This window comes from Lissotriton helveticus, chromosome 11 (genome assembly GCF_964261635.1).
Source record: "Lissotriton helveticus chromosome 11, aLisHel1.1, whole genome shotgun sequence".
Lineage (NCBI taxonomy): Eukaryota > Metazoa > Chordata > Amphibia > Caudata > Salamandridae > Lissotriton > Lissotriton helveticus.
In genome coordinates, this window is record NC_136072.1 from 646,287,349 (window position 1) to 646,307,322 (window position 19,974).

General features: G+C 42.8%; 1 protein-coding gene across 3 annotated transcripts in view; it reads left to right on the plus strand.

The window, feature by feature from the left end:
* Nucleotides 1-19,974, plus strand: part of LOC144791046 (disintegrin and metalloproteinase domain-containing protein 9-like) — a 1,785,694-nt gene that overhangs the window by 1,137,293 nt on the left and 628,427 nt on the right. For all 3 annotated transcript variants that reach the window (XR_013602283.1, XM_078665681.1, XM_078665682.1), the window contains one exon: nt 15,421-15,526. Coding sequence is in view for 2 of the 3 variants with exons in the window: in XM_078665681.1 (XP_078521807.1) it covers nt 15,421-15,526 (106 nt within the window). In the remaining variant the exon portion in view is untranslated. The remainder of the gene's footprint in view (nt 1-15,420; nt 15,527-19,974) is intronic.

The following is a 19,974-nucleotide window of genomic DNA, read 5'->3' on the forward strand; positions in this document are numbered from 1 at the left end:
GTAAGTAAACGTATCTTGGTTTTGACTCATACCCACAGGCCTTAGAGAGACATTAAAATCCCCACATAGTATCAGTGACTTAGGCCAGGATGCTAGTTCTAACTCTAGGTCTTCAAAAATATGTGGATCATCATGATTGGAAGCATATACTGAGCAGATTGTAATACCGAGTTCCAATTAGACAATAACCCATCTACCAAGAGTATCAACTAACTTACGGTTAGCCTGTCCCAGAGAGCCCCTGGCTAGAATAGCTATCCCACAGGTTTTAGATGTCTGCGTTGTAGCTGCCAATAGGTTATAACCAGGCATTTTTAACAACTCTCTCTCATCCCATGAAATATGGGTCTCTTGGAAACATAATATGTCATATGCCACTTGTCTAATTAATTCGTATAGATTAGCCCTCTTCGTTCTATAATTGAGTCCTGCCACATTCCAGGAGCAAGGTCTCAGCCTCCCCATGGCCTTTTTTGATTCAGTAACCAGTTTATCTCCTTAGTAATTAGAAAGAGCATTCCTACTACTTGTAAATTCAGTGTACATACGGAGTTGCTATTTTTTTTACTTTTTCCCCCTTCCCCTAACCCCACACCCCCTTACAACTACCCTCCCCCTTCCTCCTCCCCCCACCGCAACACCCAAAGTGAGGCATTTAGACTCCATAAGAGTCTATGTGATGAGTGTGCTCCCCCGGACCAGTGCTAGAACAATATATATAATCATAATAATCTTTTTACAGATTCAGCAGTTTGTAAGAAAATTCAACAGATGTAAACACATTAACCCCAAATAACCACCATAATTGTTTTAAACATTATACTGTCTACATATTATGCAATAACGAAGCGATTATCAGCTCTACTGAGGTAAAGAGCCTCTTATATCCTGCTCCTAGCTAATCCCTTGATTATAGACCATCCAGGTATTCCTTTGCTTTAATTTCGGATGTAAAAAATGTTGTTACTCCACCGCTTATTACTTTAAGGCGGGCAGGATTATTCAAGTATGCCAACGCTTTCTTTTCTTGAAAGGGTTTAATCAACTGGCGAAGTCGCCATCTCCTTTCCACAGTTGCGTGGCAAAAATGTGGGCGAACAAAATAGGAAATGGCACCACTAACACGCTTCGCTTCCGGTCTAGCCTTCTCAGAGATTGCTTGCCTAAGAAGAAAGTTGCCAAAATAAACAAGAATGGCTCGTGGGTTCCCCCTGGGTTTCACTGGTTGTCTTAGGTTCAACGGGACACGGTGGGCGCGTTGAATTTCTAACTCCCAGTTCCAGGTAGATAATTCGGGCAAGGAGTCACGAAATAGCTGAACCACAAATGAGCGAACATCCTCCCCCTCCAGTGACTCTGGTATACCCAGTACATGGAGATTATTTCTCCGGAGCGGTTCTCAAAATCCTCCAATTTCCACCTCACATCTGATAATTCAGCCTCATGTGATTCAGCCAGCTCATGGTTGGCCGCGATCTCTGTTTCATTAGAGACAATTCGGGGCTCGAGTTCCACCATTTTATCCCCAAATGTGCCGACAGTTCTAATTAGCTTGCGTACCATCCCTTGCACTTTCCGGAGGGCAGCTTGGGCTGTGCGCCCATCTTGCGAGGTCTCCTCCCGGTGAGCCGCAATGGCTTGGAGAACCGTTTCCATTACTGTGTCTAAAGTAGCAATAGGCGGATTTGGGGATCCAGGGCCCTCCGATTGGTGAGACAGTTGTGAGGCACTTTTCAGAGTGTGTTGCGCAGAAAGTTGTGTTGTAGAGGTATAATCCCATGCTAAATCGTTTGCGCCATGATGGCCCTTTTTCTTTCTCAAAACTGTTTTTTGGGCACCTCTGCTAACATCATCTCCGCTTCCTTCAGTTGAAATGGAACATGTCTCGTCGGACCATTCAAGTTCGCCTGAGAAAGAGTAAAAGTCACTCGGATCTTTATCTTGATCTATATCAGTAGGTTTTGAATTAGTTGCTTCGGCTATCTGTGACTTTAAATCAGCTCTTTTTGCCTGGGATTCAATAGACTGACTCGGCAAATTTGAACCACAGTCACCGCAGGTGAATTGATCATGATTGTATTTGCATTGTCCTCTAAGACCACCGTGGGTACTGGCACTGGGATTGAGCTAATATTGCTGTTACTGTTTGCCAGCTGAAGATTCGGCGGGGGGGCATTCTCTCCCACATCATTCTGCAACAGTTTATTAGCTTTGATCCCCCCCACTGCCACAACATTATGCGCATCAAGACTTACTTCATGATTAAGATTTTCTGGCACTTCAGAAAGTAGAGGAGAACTTTCCTCGTCAACAGTGCCAGTATTCAGCTCCTGAGCCTGTTCGACTATCTCCACCGGCTTGCTCTGCCCGTCTGACCACTCTGACCCGGAAGGGCTCCCCCCGGTGTTCGGTGGAGGAGGAGATCAACCACAGAAGGGCCGGCCATGCTCCCCCTCCTCGGTGCTGCAGCTCCCTGCTTCGGAGTCCTCAAACTGGTGCCTGCACCCGCCTTGGCTCTGCTGTGCTGCCTCTCAATCCCAGCATCCTCCCGCTGAGCCAGTCTCGCCGCCGCCGCAGCCCTTGCTTTAGCGTCAGTGGCCGCTCCCGCATTCTTCGGGGCCATTACTCCACAACCTGCCCCAGCGACGTCGCCACCGCCACGCACGCCTTCACAGTGCTCCCGCACAGATCCCTGAAGCAGGTAGGTTATTTCGGGCTCTTTGCCCTGTACACGCTGTGTGGGCTCCTTGAAATCTTTATTTTTACGGTGATCTCGACAAAGAAAACTAATGACTGCCAAACCAGTCAGGGAGCCTACAGTCATGAGGTGGGTTCTAATCACTGCATTCGCTGCACTCGCCTCGGAGTCTAACTTCTCCCCAGCCATCGACGTTGCTTCCTTATATATTTTCCGTTTTGTCAAAGCAATCTATAGGCTGTGCACATCTAGATGGGGCTTATGAGTTCCTTGAAGGCTTAGAGACTGCTAATATCTGTAACTTTCACATCTCCTGCACTGGTCCGTCCGCACATCGGTCTCACTCGACCGCCATCTTGCAAATTATTAAAGAGTATATCAGCGGAAAGAAGAAATTCACTACCTTTGGGTTTCAAGAAAAAGGGGGGGGTGATGTTTAAAAAGTCTGAGCAAAAACAAGGGACTGACGGTCAGTTTATTGACTGTAAATTAAGAGAAACTGATGTTCAGTGTTCAAAAGTTCTCTGTCATGCTTCGTGAAAGCCCTCACCCCCGATACACACTGGGTGTGTGGGGCATGTAGATGGCAGGATGTTATATGTTAGCATTTAAGATTCACCTTGGATTTATAACAGCTGGGGGTGCTATATACTGTCACTTTGATGTTTAATGTAAATCTTGATGGCCTGATTACAGTTGACCCAACGGTATTTCATCATTTAGCCCGTTCCTGTTAGTTTTAAGGCAAAAAACCCATCTTTGTTCTTTTTCAAATAAATATCTCTCATTTTCTACCTGTTCAATCACAGTCCAAGAGATATCGTTCATATTGTGCCCTTTCTCTTTGTGGTTGATTTCTTACACTTTATGTTGCTTTGTGTTCTCCTATTCTAGTTTTGACAGGTCTTGTTGTCATGCGGATATATTCTAGGTGGCATGGGCAGGTTATTAGATAAACCACGTTGGCGCTGTTGCATGTGGTGAATTTCCTCTGTTTCCATGTGGCGCCATTTTGGAATTTGATGTCTTTGCTTTTCTTGGTGAGGTGGCACACTTTGCATCTTCCGCACGGATGATGTCCTTGTATGTTGGCCAGAGTGGACGCTCGAGAGCCGCTTTTTTTGGTCTTGTGTGGACAATTGTGTCCCATATGCTCTTCCGTCTTCTGTGCGAAAACATAGGTTTGGGGATGTTCAGACCACCACTATTGAGAATCTTCCAATGTTTGTTGACAGTTTTTGTTACCTGGTTTGAATTAGTATTGTAGGTTGTGATGCAAAAAGGTCTTTTCTCTTCAGTTTTCACAATGGGAGCTACAAGGAGACTTTCTCTGCAATTGGTGCGTGCCCTTTTATATGCCTTATTGATTATTTTTTGGGGGTATTTTCGTGTTTCCAGTTTCTTTTTGAGCTCTTCAGATTGAATTTTGAAGTTAGAGATTTCAGTGCAGTTACGTCTTAAGCGTAAAAATTGTCCTTTGGGAAAGTTATCCCTCAGATGTCTGGGATGGAAACTTTGGTACATCAATAAGCAGTTCTTAGATGTTGTCTTGAAATGGGTGGTCGTCACTAGTCTGCCATTTTTGGGAAAAATGTTCAGATCTAAAAAGACCAGTTGTTCATTGGAGATACTGCTGGTAAAGTTCAAGAAATCATCTTGGTAGTTCAACCAGGTGATGAAACGGTTAGCAGTTGTTTCATCCCCATCCCAGATGATCAGAATATCATCTATACACCTCTTCCAGGTTTTGATGTGCTTGTGGTAAGTGTTGTTTGGATGTAGTATTTTCGTGGTTTCTAGGTGGTACACATAGAGACCAGCTATGCTGGGAGCAAAGGTGCTCCTCATGCTGGTCTCATGTTTTTGGAGGTACAGGGTGTGCTCGTACTCGAAAAAAAATTCTTTGAGGTCTAGATGGCAGCATTCCATCACGATGTTTCTCGGAGTTTGATATTCCCAGTCGGTGTCAAGCAAAACTTTTTCAATGATATTTAATGTTGCATGATGCGGGAGACTCATGTAGAGGCTCTCTACGTCACAGTTTATTAGTAGTTGGTTACTGGGATCAGAAGTGAGATTCTCAAGGAGGATCAAGACGTCTTTTGTATCTTTCAAATATGTTGATGTACGTTGCACCATAGGTCTCAGATATGCATCCGCAAATTTAGAGACTGGCTCTAGGATAGATCCTATCCCAGACACGATTGGACGGCCAAGAGGATTGTCCAGGCCTGTTTGCCTCCGTAAAGAACATGCTTGAGTCTGCAGTTTGCATCTTGCTCAGAAATGCTTTTTGTCTTGAGTGGAGCTCTGACCTCCTGTATACATTTCTACCCATACCACTTCTGGCCAGAGTTCTCAAGAAGATCAGGAATGACTGGGGCCAAAGTCATCCTTGTGGCTCTGGACTGGGCACAAAGAGTCAGGAATCTCGAGCTATTGAGCATGGCTGTTGATCCACCGATCAGGCTGCCTGTTCAGGAGGATCTTCTGTTGCAGCGGCAGTGGCGGGTTCACCACCGAAAGCTGTCCACTCTCCGCCTTCTTGCGAGGAGATTGAGTAGTGACAGTTGACAGCTTTCGACCTTCCTCCCAAAGTCTGTAATTTGATTCTGGCAGTCAGGTGTTACGCCACCAAGACTGTTTATGCCTGTCGCTGGAGAACATTTGTGGCATGGTATGCTGAAAAGTCCATTGATCCCTTTTCTGCCCCTCTTTCTAAAGTTCTACTCTTGCTCTTCCCCTTGCCCGGCAAGGCTCTGCACTCAATACCATTAAGTTATATCTTTCTGCCTTCTTGCGGCTGCTTGGCCAACCCTCCTTGCTTAAATCCCCTATAGTAGATAGTTTTTGGAAAAGGTCTAGTCCCCCATTTCCCCTTCACCATTCATTATGCTTCAGTGGGACCTTAATTTGGTTCTGACATTGTGCTCTGTTTGAGTCTCTACACAACTGTCCACTCAGGCTCATCATGCACGAAACAGCCTTCCTGATGGCAATTACCTCTGACTGTAGAATGAATGAAATGCAGGCCTTATCTAAGCCTCCTTACCTCTCAGTCTATCCTGACAAAGGTGTGCTAGCGCAAGGGAACCGATCATGCTGCCTACATTATACACTTCTTCACATCCCTTTAAAGAAGAGGAGTAACTCCACTGTCTGGAACCAAAAGAAGCGTTGTCGTTCTACCTTAACTGCACACATTAGTTCCGGGTGGACAGCCAACTCTTCGTGGTGTATGTTGGTGCTAAGAAAGGTAAGGCTCTGGAGAAGCGATCCTTCTCCTGCTGGGTTATGCTCACCCTCAAAATCTGCTATGCATTGGCCAAGAAACAACCTCCTGTAGGTTTGTGAGCTCATTCCACCAGATCTAAAGCTGCGACCACTGTGCTAGCTTGCAGGGTTCCAGGTCTGGATATCTGCCAGGCAGCAATGTGGGCTTCCCTGCACACTTTTACCAAACATTACTGTCTGGACAGTAAGGTCCCCAGAGAGAGGCACTTCGCCTGTTTTGTCCTGTTGGTCTTCCTACTCTGAAATTGGTCTGCAGACCCTCCTCCAGGGATGGTATTGCTTGTGTATCTATTCTTTTTTTTTTTTTAAGATAGCTTTATTCGATTTTTCAGGAAAAAACCATAAACGCACATTTCATAGATAAAAACATTTTCAATCATTGAATACATTATACATGTTAAAAGTGACAAGTAAAAAATAATTTTCTTCATAAAATGTATATATAAGCTGTAAAAAAAATTATTTAGTTCATTGATGCTCTACATTTCACTGCATATTTCAGAAACTTGGCTACCGTGGCCACTGTAATTTCATCCTGAAGCATGTATAATTTAATCAGTGCTGGTCTGCATTGCCTGAGTCCCCATATTTTTAACAGCGAAAGCAAATACCTCTTTCTTCCCCATTCATAGTATTTGCAAAATAGTATGCATTGGATATTTGATTGTTTTGAGGTATTATCGCAGGGACAACTTAACAGGTTAGCGGACCAATCATTTGCAGTGGGGAATGTTGTCAATCTGTAGAAACAGCCAGTCCTCATTCTTGTTAACAACAATCTCGTGTAGACGGTGTATTGGGCAGATAAATATAATGGAATACCAGCTCCGTGCAACAGGAGATACTGATACGCAATGTTTGGCTTGTTTCCTTCTAAGTAGGAGCGTCTATCTTGTAATAGGCCTAAGCAGCATTCTTTGAGGGCCTTCTTTGTAATTAAGCTGCATGACGTAGGATTTTCATAAAAATCAGAATGCCCTATGGAGTTTAAGAATTTCCTAATATAGGAAAGCCAAGGTATATTTCGCATGGGGACTAGGCCCATACAGTCTCTGATCACGTCCTTGCTGAATGTTGTTTTATTTGAGGTCCATATCTTGTGCCACAGCAATATTGGGTTTATCTTAATTATGTCAACGATATGGGCCCTAGCAAGTTCGTTGTGACAGATGGTGGTCGAAGTAGATCTAGGGACTGCTAATAGGAATCTCAGAAAGGCGTTCTCTGTGGTTTGGATCTCACGGCTGTCCGCCATGCCCCAGATTCCTGCGCCATAGGTTGCGGTGGAAACACATTTCGCTGCATAGATGTTAAGCAGGATCTGAACCGGCTTACCGCCCAATTTATTGGCAAGTTTCTTTAGAGCACCTATTTCTCTACAGAAGGCCAAATTGCGCGTGTTAATGGCTGTGTTCCATGAACCCCTATTGTTAAAAACAATACCCACATATGTAAAAGATTTAATTAAGCTTATCTTTGTAGAGTTTAAGAAAGTGTTACAATCTACTTTGTTTTTCAAGCTACAGCACATTGTGAAGGTTTTACCCACGTTTATCCTTAGGCCTCTCGAACCCATGTATGAGGAAAAGCCAGTAAGTGCTTTTTGCAGACCTATTTGTGTTCGGGACATAATGACAGCATCGTCTGCATATAATAATATTGGAACTGTCACGCCATTAATTCTAGGGTAGTCTACTTCTAGCTTGGCCAGGTAGTCTGCAACACTATTTATATATAAATTAAAAAGGAACGGGGCAAGGATACATCCCTGACGTACTCCTTTTTTCATAGGGAATTTTTTGGTGCATTTTCCATTAATATCATAACGTACCATTGCCCCCGCCCCTCGATACAATTCCTTTATGAACGCAAGGATGTTTACATCTATTCCCATCTCCTTTAGGGTGTCCCAAAGTACGCTGTGGTTAAGACAATCGAATGCTGAGCTTAAGTCAACAAAAGTCATGTATAAGTTTGTCTTCTTTACCGCAACGTATTTGTTTGTAATCAGAGCCAAGTTGAGACATTGTTCTACTGTACCTAGACCTGCAACAAATCCATATTGGAATTTTGAAAGGATTCCATGTTCTGTGGCCCAGGTTTGTAGTTGGTTCAGCAAGACTCTTCCTGCCACCTTCATCATTGAGTCAAGCAAGGAAATTGGCCTGTAACATTTTGGGTCCATTCTATCTCCTTTTTTGAAGATTGGGATTATGATAGCTTCTTGCCATGTTGTAGGAAATCCTGCTACGGTATAAGAATTGAGTACATTTGTGAGCAGGGGGGCCCAAAGAGACTTATTATCTTTAAATAGGTCAATTGGAATTCCATCTGGCCCAGGAGCTTTAGAGTTTGCACTTTCCGCTATAGCCTCTTCTATCTCTGGAAGTGTGAAGTGGATATGTAATGGGAATGTGCTTTCCATGGATCTCTGCTGTTCTTTTTCTTGTGGCGTCCTGAGATCAACATTAAATGGTTCAACCATCTCATCTATTTTATATAATTATGTAAAATGGTTGATCCATATGTCCTTTATAATAGCAATTTCCAAAAGGTCCGTGGTCCTCTCCTTAAAAAAAGGTGCGTTCACTTCCCTCCAAAAGGCCGGATTGTCTTTTAGGATGCTAGCTTTTAGTAATGCCTCCCAGGCGGCATTTTTAAGTTCCGTTTTTCTGTTCTTAATTGATTTTTTGTAGGCCAGTCATGCTGTTCTAATTTCTGATTGAATTTTGGGTACTCTTTTTAATACGTCTTTTAGATTATTATGTGCTTTAGAGCACTCAGAGTTAAACCAGCCTACACACTTATCCCTAGCCTCGTTTTTTTGTTTCCTGGTAAGGTTTTTCTTAATTGTGCTTGCTATATCTTCAAAGGCGGATTTTACTGCACATGGGTTTGGAGGGTCTTCGAGACAGATCTTGAATTGTTCACAATTCTCCATGATCAGATCTTTCAAAAAGGTTTTGGTGTTTACTTTGGACCATTTTATGGAATAACTATTTGTGCGTGCCAGAGAGATTGAATGACAATGTAAAGTTTCGGTTACATCCGATGTCCTGGTGGTACTACATCCGACATCGAATTTCGCACTAATTGGGTAGTGATCGCTCATGACTATATCCTCCTTTTTAAAGTCCACAGCACTCCGATAGTGAGTATTTGACATTAGGACAAAATCTATCAATGAATGTGACCCTCTTCCATGGAATGTAGGTTGAAAATCAATCATTGGCTCGGTTAACTCCTTAAAGAATCCTAAATCCCACTCATGTATGAATTTATTCATTACGTTACCGAAATGTGTATGTTCAAAGTGGGTAGTGAGTTCACCATTAAGGCTTCTTATATCGCAGATATTTGTTCCACTATGTGGGCATAAATGGCAGTTAAAGTCGCCCATCACTATGGCGCAATTTTCCGCTTTGTCACTTCCCAGGCCCTGCTTCAAGACATTTGATAGTTCATCTACAAAAGCTACCTGATCGTCCCTTGCTATGTTGTTGTATAGGTTAATCAGGACAAAACTGGGGGCCCCTGTCTTCTTTACTTTGAATGCCTGCATGGAATATCCCATTTTTTTGTTTTTGTCTTTATTCGTGTGCTTATCTTGGGGTAAATACAGACTCTCTATAGTTATATTTGCACTATTTGAGGCGAAAAGGCAGAGACCGCCTGAGTTTCTACCCATACTAGGCCGAATGGCTGGGGTAAAGTTGGTACTAAAGCCATCAAGGTTGGTAGGCGCCAGGTCCCAGCATTCCTGGAGAGATATTAGATCGAAGTTGTTTACAAAGTTCAGGAAAGAAGGGTCTGTGGCTTTTTTAGAGAGACCCGCAATGTTCCATGATACAAGGGATAGGCATTCCCCAGGGGTTTTGTTGTGCCTCGGTAGACTTTGGTCCTTTTGGGTTAATCCCACCCTTCGCTCAGTTAAACTATGGTTTATTCCTACAATGTCTCTTTGCGCTAAGGATTTATCTGATGTGAGTTCGAGTGGAAGTTCCTCATCTCCCTTGTTACTGAACTGGTTATTGGGAACCACCGGTAACTCGTGAGATGGATTTTGGGGTACTGGTGGTCAATCCACCATTTCTAAGGATGAGAAACGGTTGCTGGTTGGGATGCCCCTCCACCCTTCCGTATAGGGTTGCTCTCTTCTTGGGTTCCAAGACCATGGCTCCCAGTCCCTCCTCCTGTTCCGAGGCTCTACTTGGGTCCAATTCCAATCAGAGCATTGATTCCAATGATACGGGGGTTCTTGGTCATAATCATATGTTGGAGGGTAAAAGAAGGATAGACGATTAGCGTCGATACCTCCTTTTTTCTCCAATGTTGTCCACGAGCAAATATATTTGACCGTACCCGGGACGTCAAAGTTTATGATGATACAGTCTCCCAGTGTTTTTTTCCGTGTTTCGCCAATCCAGGGGACTCTGCGCACCATTGAGAATCTAGAGTTACAATTCGGGGGGAGGGGTCTTTTTATACTAAGCCATTGCTGCACTTTATTTGTTAGGGACCATGTAGTTTCTCTCATAATTTTCAGATAGTTCTGGGACTCCTGTTAGAATCACAGTATAAGGGCTTGCCTCCGGGGGAAGGTTGATGGGGCGCCTAAACTTCCCTCCCTTTTTGTCTGGTCCCTCTGCTTTTGACACCGGGGTTTTAGATGGAATTGTCGTTTGTTTTTCAATTTGGGTAGGACCTCCAGGTGTCTCCAAATTAGGCTGTAAAGAGACTTGGACTTCTTTAGATTTTTCTGGGGGATTGAGGATAATTTTGGAGTTGTTAGGTTTTGGTGACCTTGCCTGTTTCTGTACAGTGGTACCTTTATGACCCGCTAGATTCGTGGCCCCTACTGTGCTATGATTAGTCGAGGTTATTAAGTGGGTGGACAGCTTAGCTATTTGTTTTTCAATGTTAATCAGTGTGCGTTCCATTGGGAGCAAGGATGTCTTAATGAGGTCCCCGATGCTGGCTAACAACTGCTTGTTTGATTCATTTGTGTTACACTCACCCTCCATCATATCTGTAGCATCTAAGTTAAGTGATGTTGAGGGAAGGTTAACGGTAGATCTAGCTGCAAAGTTTTGTCAGTTTTGCTTGGAAGTAGATTTATAAGATCTTTGATTCTTTACGGGAGGTATGACGGATTGTTGTTTACGATCATGCCTCTTCTTAGTGTTGTTTTGTTTTGGAATGGCTCCCTCCCTTATGCCCATTTCCTGTTTTTTTACTAATTCTAATTGGGTAGGGGATACAATTTGAGTTGGACTCATTGTCAGAATGGGTGTTTTCTCTAAATCGGCCCTACTTTCTGATTCAATTGAGAATTGAGTTGCGGATAAATCTACGTTGTTAGGGATGGTATGGATGTCTACGGGAATTTCCAGATGAAGAGGGCCTGTTACTTCTGGCTGCGTTGGAGTTTTAGCTAGCGCCAATAGGCCCATTGAGGACCTACGCGCTGCAGCAAGATCTTGTGAGACTCTTCTGTCTAAAAGAGTTATACCCTGATTAATTGCCTCATTAGCCTTCATAATGAATTGGTCAATAGGTCCTGTGACCTGGGCTAGCCCCTGAGCAGTTTTGCTCCTGGTTCCCCTTGGGCTCATGGTGGGTTGTAAAGTAAATAGATATCAAATATCAAATGTATCTAATAAGATAGAAATATAATACGTGCACTTGGATTGATATTACAGCGAGCATACGTTTGCCTGATGTAAGTAGTGCGTACGTTACGTTAATACACCAAACTATATAGTCACTGGGGAACAAAATGTTAAAGGGGTGGCCCAGTCCAGTCTTACCCGGTCTTGAACGGGCTTAAACGGGCCCGCCCTTGGCCCGGGCTTCGCCCGGCGTCCCGCGAGACGGGGCTGACGTTGTATTTAAGCTCCTCCTGGCGCTCCCCGGTGACGCGGTTTACCGCAAGGGCCTCTGGACAATGAAGTCCGCCCCTCGCCGGTCTCCACTCGGCAGCCCCGCTCTGGATGTCAGAGAGCAGCCGGGCAGCGGGAGACAGGCGGGCGGGTCCGCACTGGGTCAGGGGATCGGCGAAGGGTTGGTGAGCAGCTTGGCAGAGTTTTCAGGCAGGAACAGGGCGTTTGAGGTACACCCCCTCGAAGGAGCCGACGTTGTATTTAAGCGCCTCCTGGCGCTCCCCGGTGACGCGGTTTACCGCAAGGGCCTCTGGACAATGAAGTCCGCCCCTCGCCGGTCTCCACTCGGCAGCCCCGCTCTGGATGTCAGAGAGCAGCCGGGCAGCGGGAGACAGGCGGGCGGGTCCGCACTGGGTCAGGGGATCGGCGAAGGGTTGGTGAGCAGCTTGGCAGAGTTTTCAGGCAGGAACAGGGAGTTTGAGGTACATCCCCTTGAAGGAGCCGACGTTGTATTTAAGCGCCTCCTGGCGCTCCCCGGTGACGCGGTTTACCGCAAGGGCCTCAGGACAATGAAGTCCGCCCCTCGCCGGTCTCCACTCGGCAGCCCCACTCTGGATGTCAGAGAGCAGCAGGGCAGCGGGAGACAGGCGGGCGGGTCCGCACTGGGTCAGGGGATCGGCGAAGGGTTGGTGAGCAGCTTGGCAGAGTTTTCAGGCAGGAACAGGGCGTTTGAGGTATCTATTCAAAGGGAAGGAATCTGCGACTAGAAGTCTTTATCAGATTAACAAGTTACATACCTTCAGTAACGCCTTATCTGGTAGAAACTATATCTACCGTAGATTCCTTACTGACCCACCCATACTCCACACTCTGTGGGCAGATTTCTAGGGTCAGGGCTGATCCCTTTCAGGGCCCTAGTTTGAACACACCAGTATCAGTGCACTTTATTGCTCCATACTTCTGGCGTGGAAAGTCATGAAGAGTAACTGAAGTTAGCAAGCCTGGGTGGTTCCCATATAGTTGGCACTGATGTCACTTACAGCGCAGACAAAACCGATGATGCCAGGAGGAACCAATCAATGCCACCTACAGACACACAGGGGTACTGCTTACAAAAAATCTTCCGGATCCAATCTGACGCTTTGGGAAATTCAAAGGTAAGGAATCTGCAGCTAGATATTGTCTCTTCCAGATAAGGACTAAGAGAAGGTAAGTAACTTGTTCATTAGGAGTTATGATTCCTTTGATTACTGCATTTGGCCTTAAGATCCACAAGCATAATTATTACATCATTATGTCAAAGTTTAGCTGGAGATTTGAAGAAAGGTTGTTGGTGGGATGGCAAATTGGCTTGATATATTAGACATGGACTTTCCTTTTTAGTTTTAAATCAATTATAACTTAGAAAAACATCTGTAAGGGAAATAGCCCATATCATTGTCATTTAAAGATATTAAAGTGAGAGAGAATTTATCATTTTTTATTTATTCTTGTAGGCAGCAAAACAATGTGACTTTGTTAGTCAAGAAAGTGTCACAAAAGAATGGTTTAAGATTAGTCTGCTTGCATTTTCATGTTTAAAGATGTCACAAAATATTTTTTTATTTTTTCTTTGTTTCTTGCTGTTTTGTGTGGGTTGGATATAAGGTGTAGGCAAAATGATTGACTCATAGGAGTCTTGATAACCACCAGCTGTGACTAAAAATTGACTGATAGAAACAAATATATATAACACATTCCTAATGCACTGTAATTTTCTTGTAAATGTTTGTTTGAGAGGTAATGAAATATGAACCGGGGCTTGTGTGGGTCTGTGAGTGCAATATACAGACTGCATTATTTGGCAAGTTATACCATAAGCCCATGGGACATACTGCTTGAGGAAAGACACTACCTACTCTCCTATTCTTCTCTTTTCAATTGAATATGTTCATTATAACATTCACAGCAAAACGTCACGTTTTGTAAACACTGGAAAAAGTTTTTGTCCATGTTGGGGCTTATGCAGCTAAATAAACCTTAAACACAAATTTCAAAAAGTTGGAAACACTCCTGAAAGCCACAAAAACCCTGAAGAGTGGAATGGTAGTTTACAAAGGAACTATTGTAATCATTTGTAAGGTAATTGCTGAGCAATTTGGTCTCAGCCATGCTATACTATAAAATGTTGTTCGGTACTGAACAACACAAACATTGTCCACATAAGGCAATAATTCAATAGGTCAGTTTTAACTGACTTATATTAGTGAAAACATTCATTTAACAACTAATATTTACATTTAGCTATTGCATTTTTCTTCCTTGAAAGAGGAGGCCAAACATTCTTCCTTTCTTTAACTAGAATAAGTCCACCTTTCTCCAAACTTCAATCTTGCTGGAATTATTTCGATGTCGATGAGGGTATATCGAGGTCATCCAATAATATGAACAGACACCGAGGACCAAATATAGACAAGTACACATGTAGATATTTTCTATACCTGACTCCACATATGCATATCTTGATATACATATATATTGTTTGAGGCTACATAGATGTGGAGTTAAGAATAGTAATTCTTTACCTCTCTCTGGGCATTTACTTTCTCAATATGTTGACGCAATATTCTCTGCATGATATTGTGTGACCTTGGTATTCCGTCCTTGATATTCCTTATTACAGTCTGCTAGCAGCAAGCCAGTACATGCAGTCTCTTTGGCTTAATTTGTTTTTCTTTTCGATCTAACATTGGATTTTTTGGCTTATACATAAAGGGCTTGATTTAGATGCAGTTAGGAAAGAATTCCCACCTAGGACCCGATTACGATGCGGTTAGGAAGGCCTCCTGAAGGCATTTGCTCCTTCCAAATCGGATCGGGAACGTGTCGACCTGACTGAGGGCCCGATTACTCTGCGGTTAGGAACATAGGCTCTCATTGAAGTCAATGGGAGTTCAACCAAATCGTATAGGAAGCATCCAAATGCTCCGTACTCCGTTGGTCGGACTCTCCCGATCTGAGTGGGTCGGAAACCATTTCCAAACTGATTTGGTCAGGAAGATTTCCTAACTTCATCGTAATCAGGCCCGTAGTTATTCAGATACAGTTGCCTTGATGACAATAGCCTATGCACTCCTTACTTTCAGCCCACATGTGACTTAAATCTGCTTTTCAAATATTGAGCATGTCTAATGGGAACCATTCTATGTGGATTTTGTTTTCATGTTTGCACTGAATCATTTACTTGTTTTACCTATCAATGACTCTTCGACAACCTACCAGTTGTCTTTCAGAAGCCTTGTTAACAACATTAGAGCCTATTGTCATGAATAATTCTTTCAATTAAAAACGATTTTTTTAATGATATTACAAGTCAAATGTAACAATAAAATGATGCGAATTTAGACAACAAATATTTAAATAATGTTTGTGATATTAAACACAATTCTGCAAAAATCGTATGCTATGTTTTTTCTTGTATACTCAAAACATGTTAGTAAAAAAACCTCTTTTATTAAGAAAAAGAACACAGTATGATTTATAGTTTCTTGTCACTTTATTTTGTAGATTCAAAAGCTGGCGATGCATCATGTTATCTTGAAGCTGCTTCTTTTCAGGATAGGCTTGAAACCTGTGGTGGCATCATTGAAGACTCTTCTAAATGTGTTGTTCCGTACGTGTTTTACTTTAATATTGATCTTTGGCATTCTAAACTCATGACCTATGTAGATTACTTAAATCCTAAATCAGTGTATCTATGTGGGAAGCGGAGAGATATTTTCTATGTGTATACATAAATCCCAGGATACCGCCTCCCTATCTCATTCTTCTAACACTTAGGTTTCCTACCACCCTTAAAACACAGCCTAAGTTAAGTTCTGACCTGTTCTTCGGGGAAACATAACAACCTAAAAAGGTTCTTTATAGACCCTCACACATCCTGCTAGTGTCATGCTTCATCATCGGGCCTCACCCTGGACCCTATAAACCAGGGTGGGCTCAATCATATTCCACCCTAGGTTCCCTTTATTTTTGGGTGCCTTTAGTATCGTTAAAATGTGTATATATATATGGGTATGTCTTGGGGTGGTACTACCTTTACACCTTAATTTCTCATCAACATGTTTCACCCCTCTTCAAGGCCCATCACGATATCCTGGGCCCACCATGCAGAGTTTTCTCATCAATAATTTAATTGCAAATGTTTCAGTGATATCATCAATGATGTCATAGATGTCATGAGTGATGTAATATATGGGGTCATTAGAAGTGCATGGCGAGGGAGTGAGCTATATTTAACTTAAGGCACACTTTTTAGCTACTTGAAATAACTGTAACTGGTGAATTTCAGTGGTTTTCTAAGTTAAAATTGAACATTTTTCTTCACCTAACTGTATTGTCACTTTTACCATTATTTTTTCAGGGAATTTCTAGTTTTCTTTTGTGTAAGTAATATTTTATTACCATATGTAAAGCCAACCCCCTGCCACACACCGCCAAAGGTGTGCCACTGCATCCAACCCCCGTGGGCAGCCAGTCGCCCGCTGCACACAGTCTTAGGCTGTGTGCAGCGGAGGATTAGCTGCAAGGCCTGGTCAGCGACCAAACCCACTCAAAAATTGTTTAAACAGTAGGGGTTATCTGCAACACCTCTCTAGCATCACCACAAACAAATGCCATCTGGCTTTGAGTCCTACGCAGTGTCGTCCCTCTACTGGAGTACTTAATAACTTCAAACTGTTGCCAATAAGGGACAGCTTAGGGGCATGGGCAAGTAGGGCTCTCTCATTTGTCCAAGCCCCTTAGACTGGGCCTTCACTGGCAGCACTCTTATTTATCTTGAAGTGAGTAACCAAATTTACCAGTGCCTGTAGGAATTAGAGTGATCTTGTGTAATCAGACTGGCGCTCATGTCTTCAATGCCTTTTGTGCACGCTATGCAAAACAGGCAAAAATGAGCAACGATGTAAAACATCAACGTTATTTTCTTTGAGAAAAAAACCTCCCCTAGCAAAAGGTAATGATTCAAGATGGACATGATAAACATGAAGAAATGGGAGGAATTAAAGTACAATTTGAGTTTTTGTGTTTACTTACCCATCCCGTGATTCTGGGCAAATCAGTTAAAGTGAAATGCTGGCTCATGTAACGGGTACAAGCGGCAAGAGGGCACTTGCACGCTGTTCCCTGGACTACTTTTGCTCTAAAGTGAAGGGTGTTAACAGTTGATAAAGTTGTAGATCAGAAGTCCTATCCGGGGTTAAGCTGTAAAGACCATATGGATAACTAGGACATAGGGACTCCCTCAGTCTGTACTCTGAATAGTTTGGACTAATGTCCGGAGACCAGACAGCATAAAGGCAAATAAACAACCAGAAAGATCCTCAATGTCCTCAAAGTCTCTTGAAATACACATGTTCTTGTCCTACAATGGCAACGTTTTCAAGTGAATGTATTGTGTTTATTTAATTTGACATATATATATATATATATAAATATATCTAAACTTATAACAACAGAGTTCAAGTGTGCGTTGTCTAATTAAATAAATGTGGGGAAATACTAGCTACAGCGTCTTCTTTTGCTTGCAACACAAATAAATGTGGATAAATACGGAAAAAATGACCACAAATTAATATGGATAAATACAGATGGAAATGTTAAGAAAATAAATACCATAAAACCAGGAGCCCTAAATGTAATCAAATTTATATTTCCGTAATTCAGACAATGCAATGTTTATAATACTGATTTCTACAGTTTTTAATATTACATTTCTAGGTTAAGAATGTGAAAGTAAATAGTCAGAGACACATTTTTTTAAAAAGACAAACTTGTCCCTTTTTTAACATTTTCAGCCCAAAAAAATCATACAAAACGGCCTTGCTTCTTTTTATGTAGCTTCAGGCCACATAAACCTCAGCCAGATAACCTGCCCCTAGAGAGAACTGCACTACCGACTGTAAAGCAAAAGCTCCAGCCTGGGAAGTGCTTTAACAAAATATGATAAGTTCTCCTGTGGTCTGGATTCAGTGACCACTGGCTTCCTGCTCCTTCAGGAGCCGGCATCATGTTTTTTAAAATTGTTTTCGGTGGGCTGTCCTGGTGCCCACCTGGGGCACCACACAGCTTGTACCCATCCTGGGTGCGGTGGAAGGAAGCATTGCTTCTCCTCCTTCAGAGCAATTCACTCTATTATCCTGCCTGAGAACGTGGACAGGGAAATGTTTTGGGCTCCCATCTGGTGGGAGCACAAAGCTGCTCTTGCCGGGTGTGAGTACATTACACTTAACTCTCTCAGGCAAGGGTAAGACGGTGTCCCCGGGACACTGTCTCTGAGCCATCCCTGGGGCATGAGCAATTCTATGGCTCTGGGAGGGGGTGCGCACGCCCCCTCCCCATTTAGTGAGTTTGCCCCGTGGAATGTACTTCCTAGCGCCTAGGCTCGGGGTGGGGGGTCACATGACCCCTCCCCTTAATTAAAATGACATCCCTGGATTATGAAGTACCTGGGACCTATTAAAGGCTCGGTAGGGGACCATGTGCCCCTCTTTCCTTTATGAATATGTTAGCCCCAATGGATTGGGTCGTGAAGTCCTGTTTAGGCTCAGAGAGGGGGACATGTGACATTAGGAGTAAGGGAAGTGAAGCTTAAATAGAGCACCAGATAGGCATTTACATGACTATATGAATTCATTGACCATCCCAAGAATTCCACTGATTCTTTGACATTCCAAGCTGGAATAAATAAAACCAGCTCCTGACACTTGTTACACTCTTATTAGAGCTCATCGGAGAAGCATAGCTTTATCCACACATAAATGCCCAATCAGTAGAAATCTAAGCTGTTTCAAGATTAGAGTGCCACATAAATTATGCATAAAAAAGAATTGAGCCCTGGGTAGTTTCTAGGTTTTAGGTGAAGAGCAGCTCCTGTATATGGAGGACTCTACAACACTACCAACACTTTAAAAATGTTTTTCTAGCAGAGATGTTAACCATTGGATTAGCACAACGCCATCCACTCCAAGCTAGAAAAATGACAACGCCAACTGCTATTTTGGCTAACCCTCTGGGACATGTGGGGGAGTCTCAAAGGAGCATGGTCCCATTTAATTGCATTGTAGTGTGTGCCAGGCTTTAAGTGTCACAAAAAGGAGCACATATAAAAAGTGATACCAGATTTTAGTCACAATATAAATCTTTTGTTGGTAGTGTTATACTAATTTTAGGAATTATGGTGGGCTCTCAGTTGATTTTACGCTGTGAAAAATGCGGACCCTTTGCTGACATTTGATGAACCCCGTTTGAGAGAAAACATTTTTCTCTCATGATTTTCTCATAGAGGTTATGCGGACTGTAGTAGCTAAAATGAGAGCACAAGCTCAAGTGGCCTTCCTCAGCATGTGATTTAATTGTTGGCTGTAAGGATAGTCTGTAGCAATAGAGTACCCTTGTTGGCAAGAATACCGTCGACCCGCCAAATGTATATGCCGGTGAACCTTTGAATTAAACAGAGTGGAGATTAATCAGTCTATTCTGTCTCCTCTGTGATTAATCTCCTCCAATGGCCTTCACAGTAGGGACTCACTTATATACATCAATACTCACATTTACTAGTTTAAAACATATGTTCTTTCTCATAAATATACTATTGAGACAGTCATTCACTCACTAACACACCCATACACACACTCATCCACCCATACAGTCCTGCACACATGCTGTCTTCAAAACACATACAGCGAGTCAGTCATTCATGCATCTATGCGCTAAGTTATATCCCCCACCAAACCATACTGACACTCATACTGATACTCAAAAAACCAACTAATAACCCATATACACACTCATGTAGCTACTCACCAACCCATGCAGCTACTTATACACAAAGTGAGACACTGATACAGATATTTACATATTTAAACATTACTCGTTAATACATGTATTCACTAAGATACACTTTATAAGTCAGTTATACAATCAATTTTACAAAAAAACATCCCTTTAGACACTTATTTACCCATTTATTCTTCCATCGACCTTTAGATATACATATATTATTTTTCAGAAAGACACACATTCACTGGATGATGTCATCAGTGATGTCATTTGAGATGT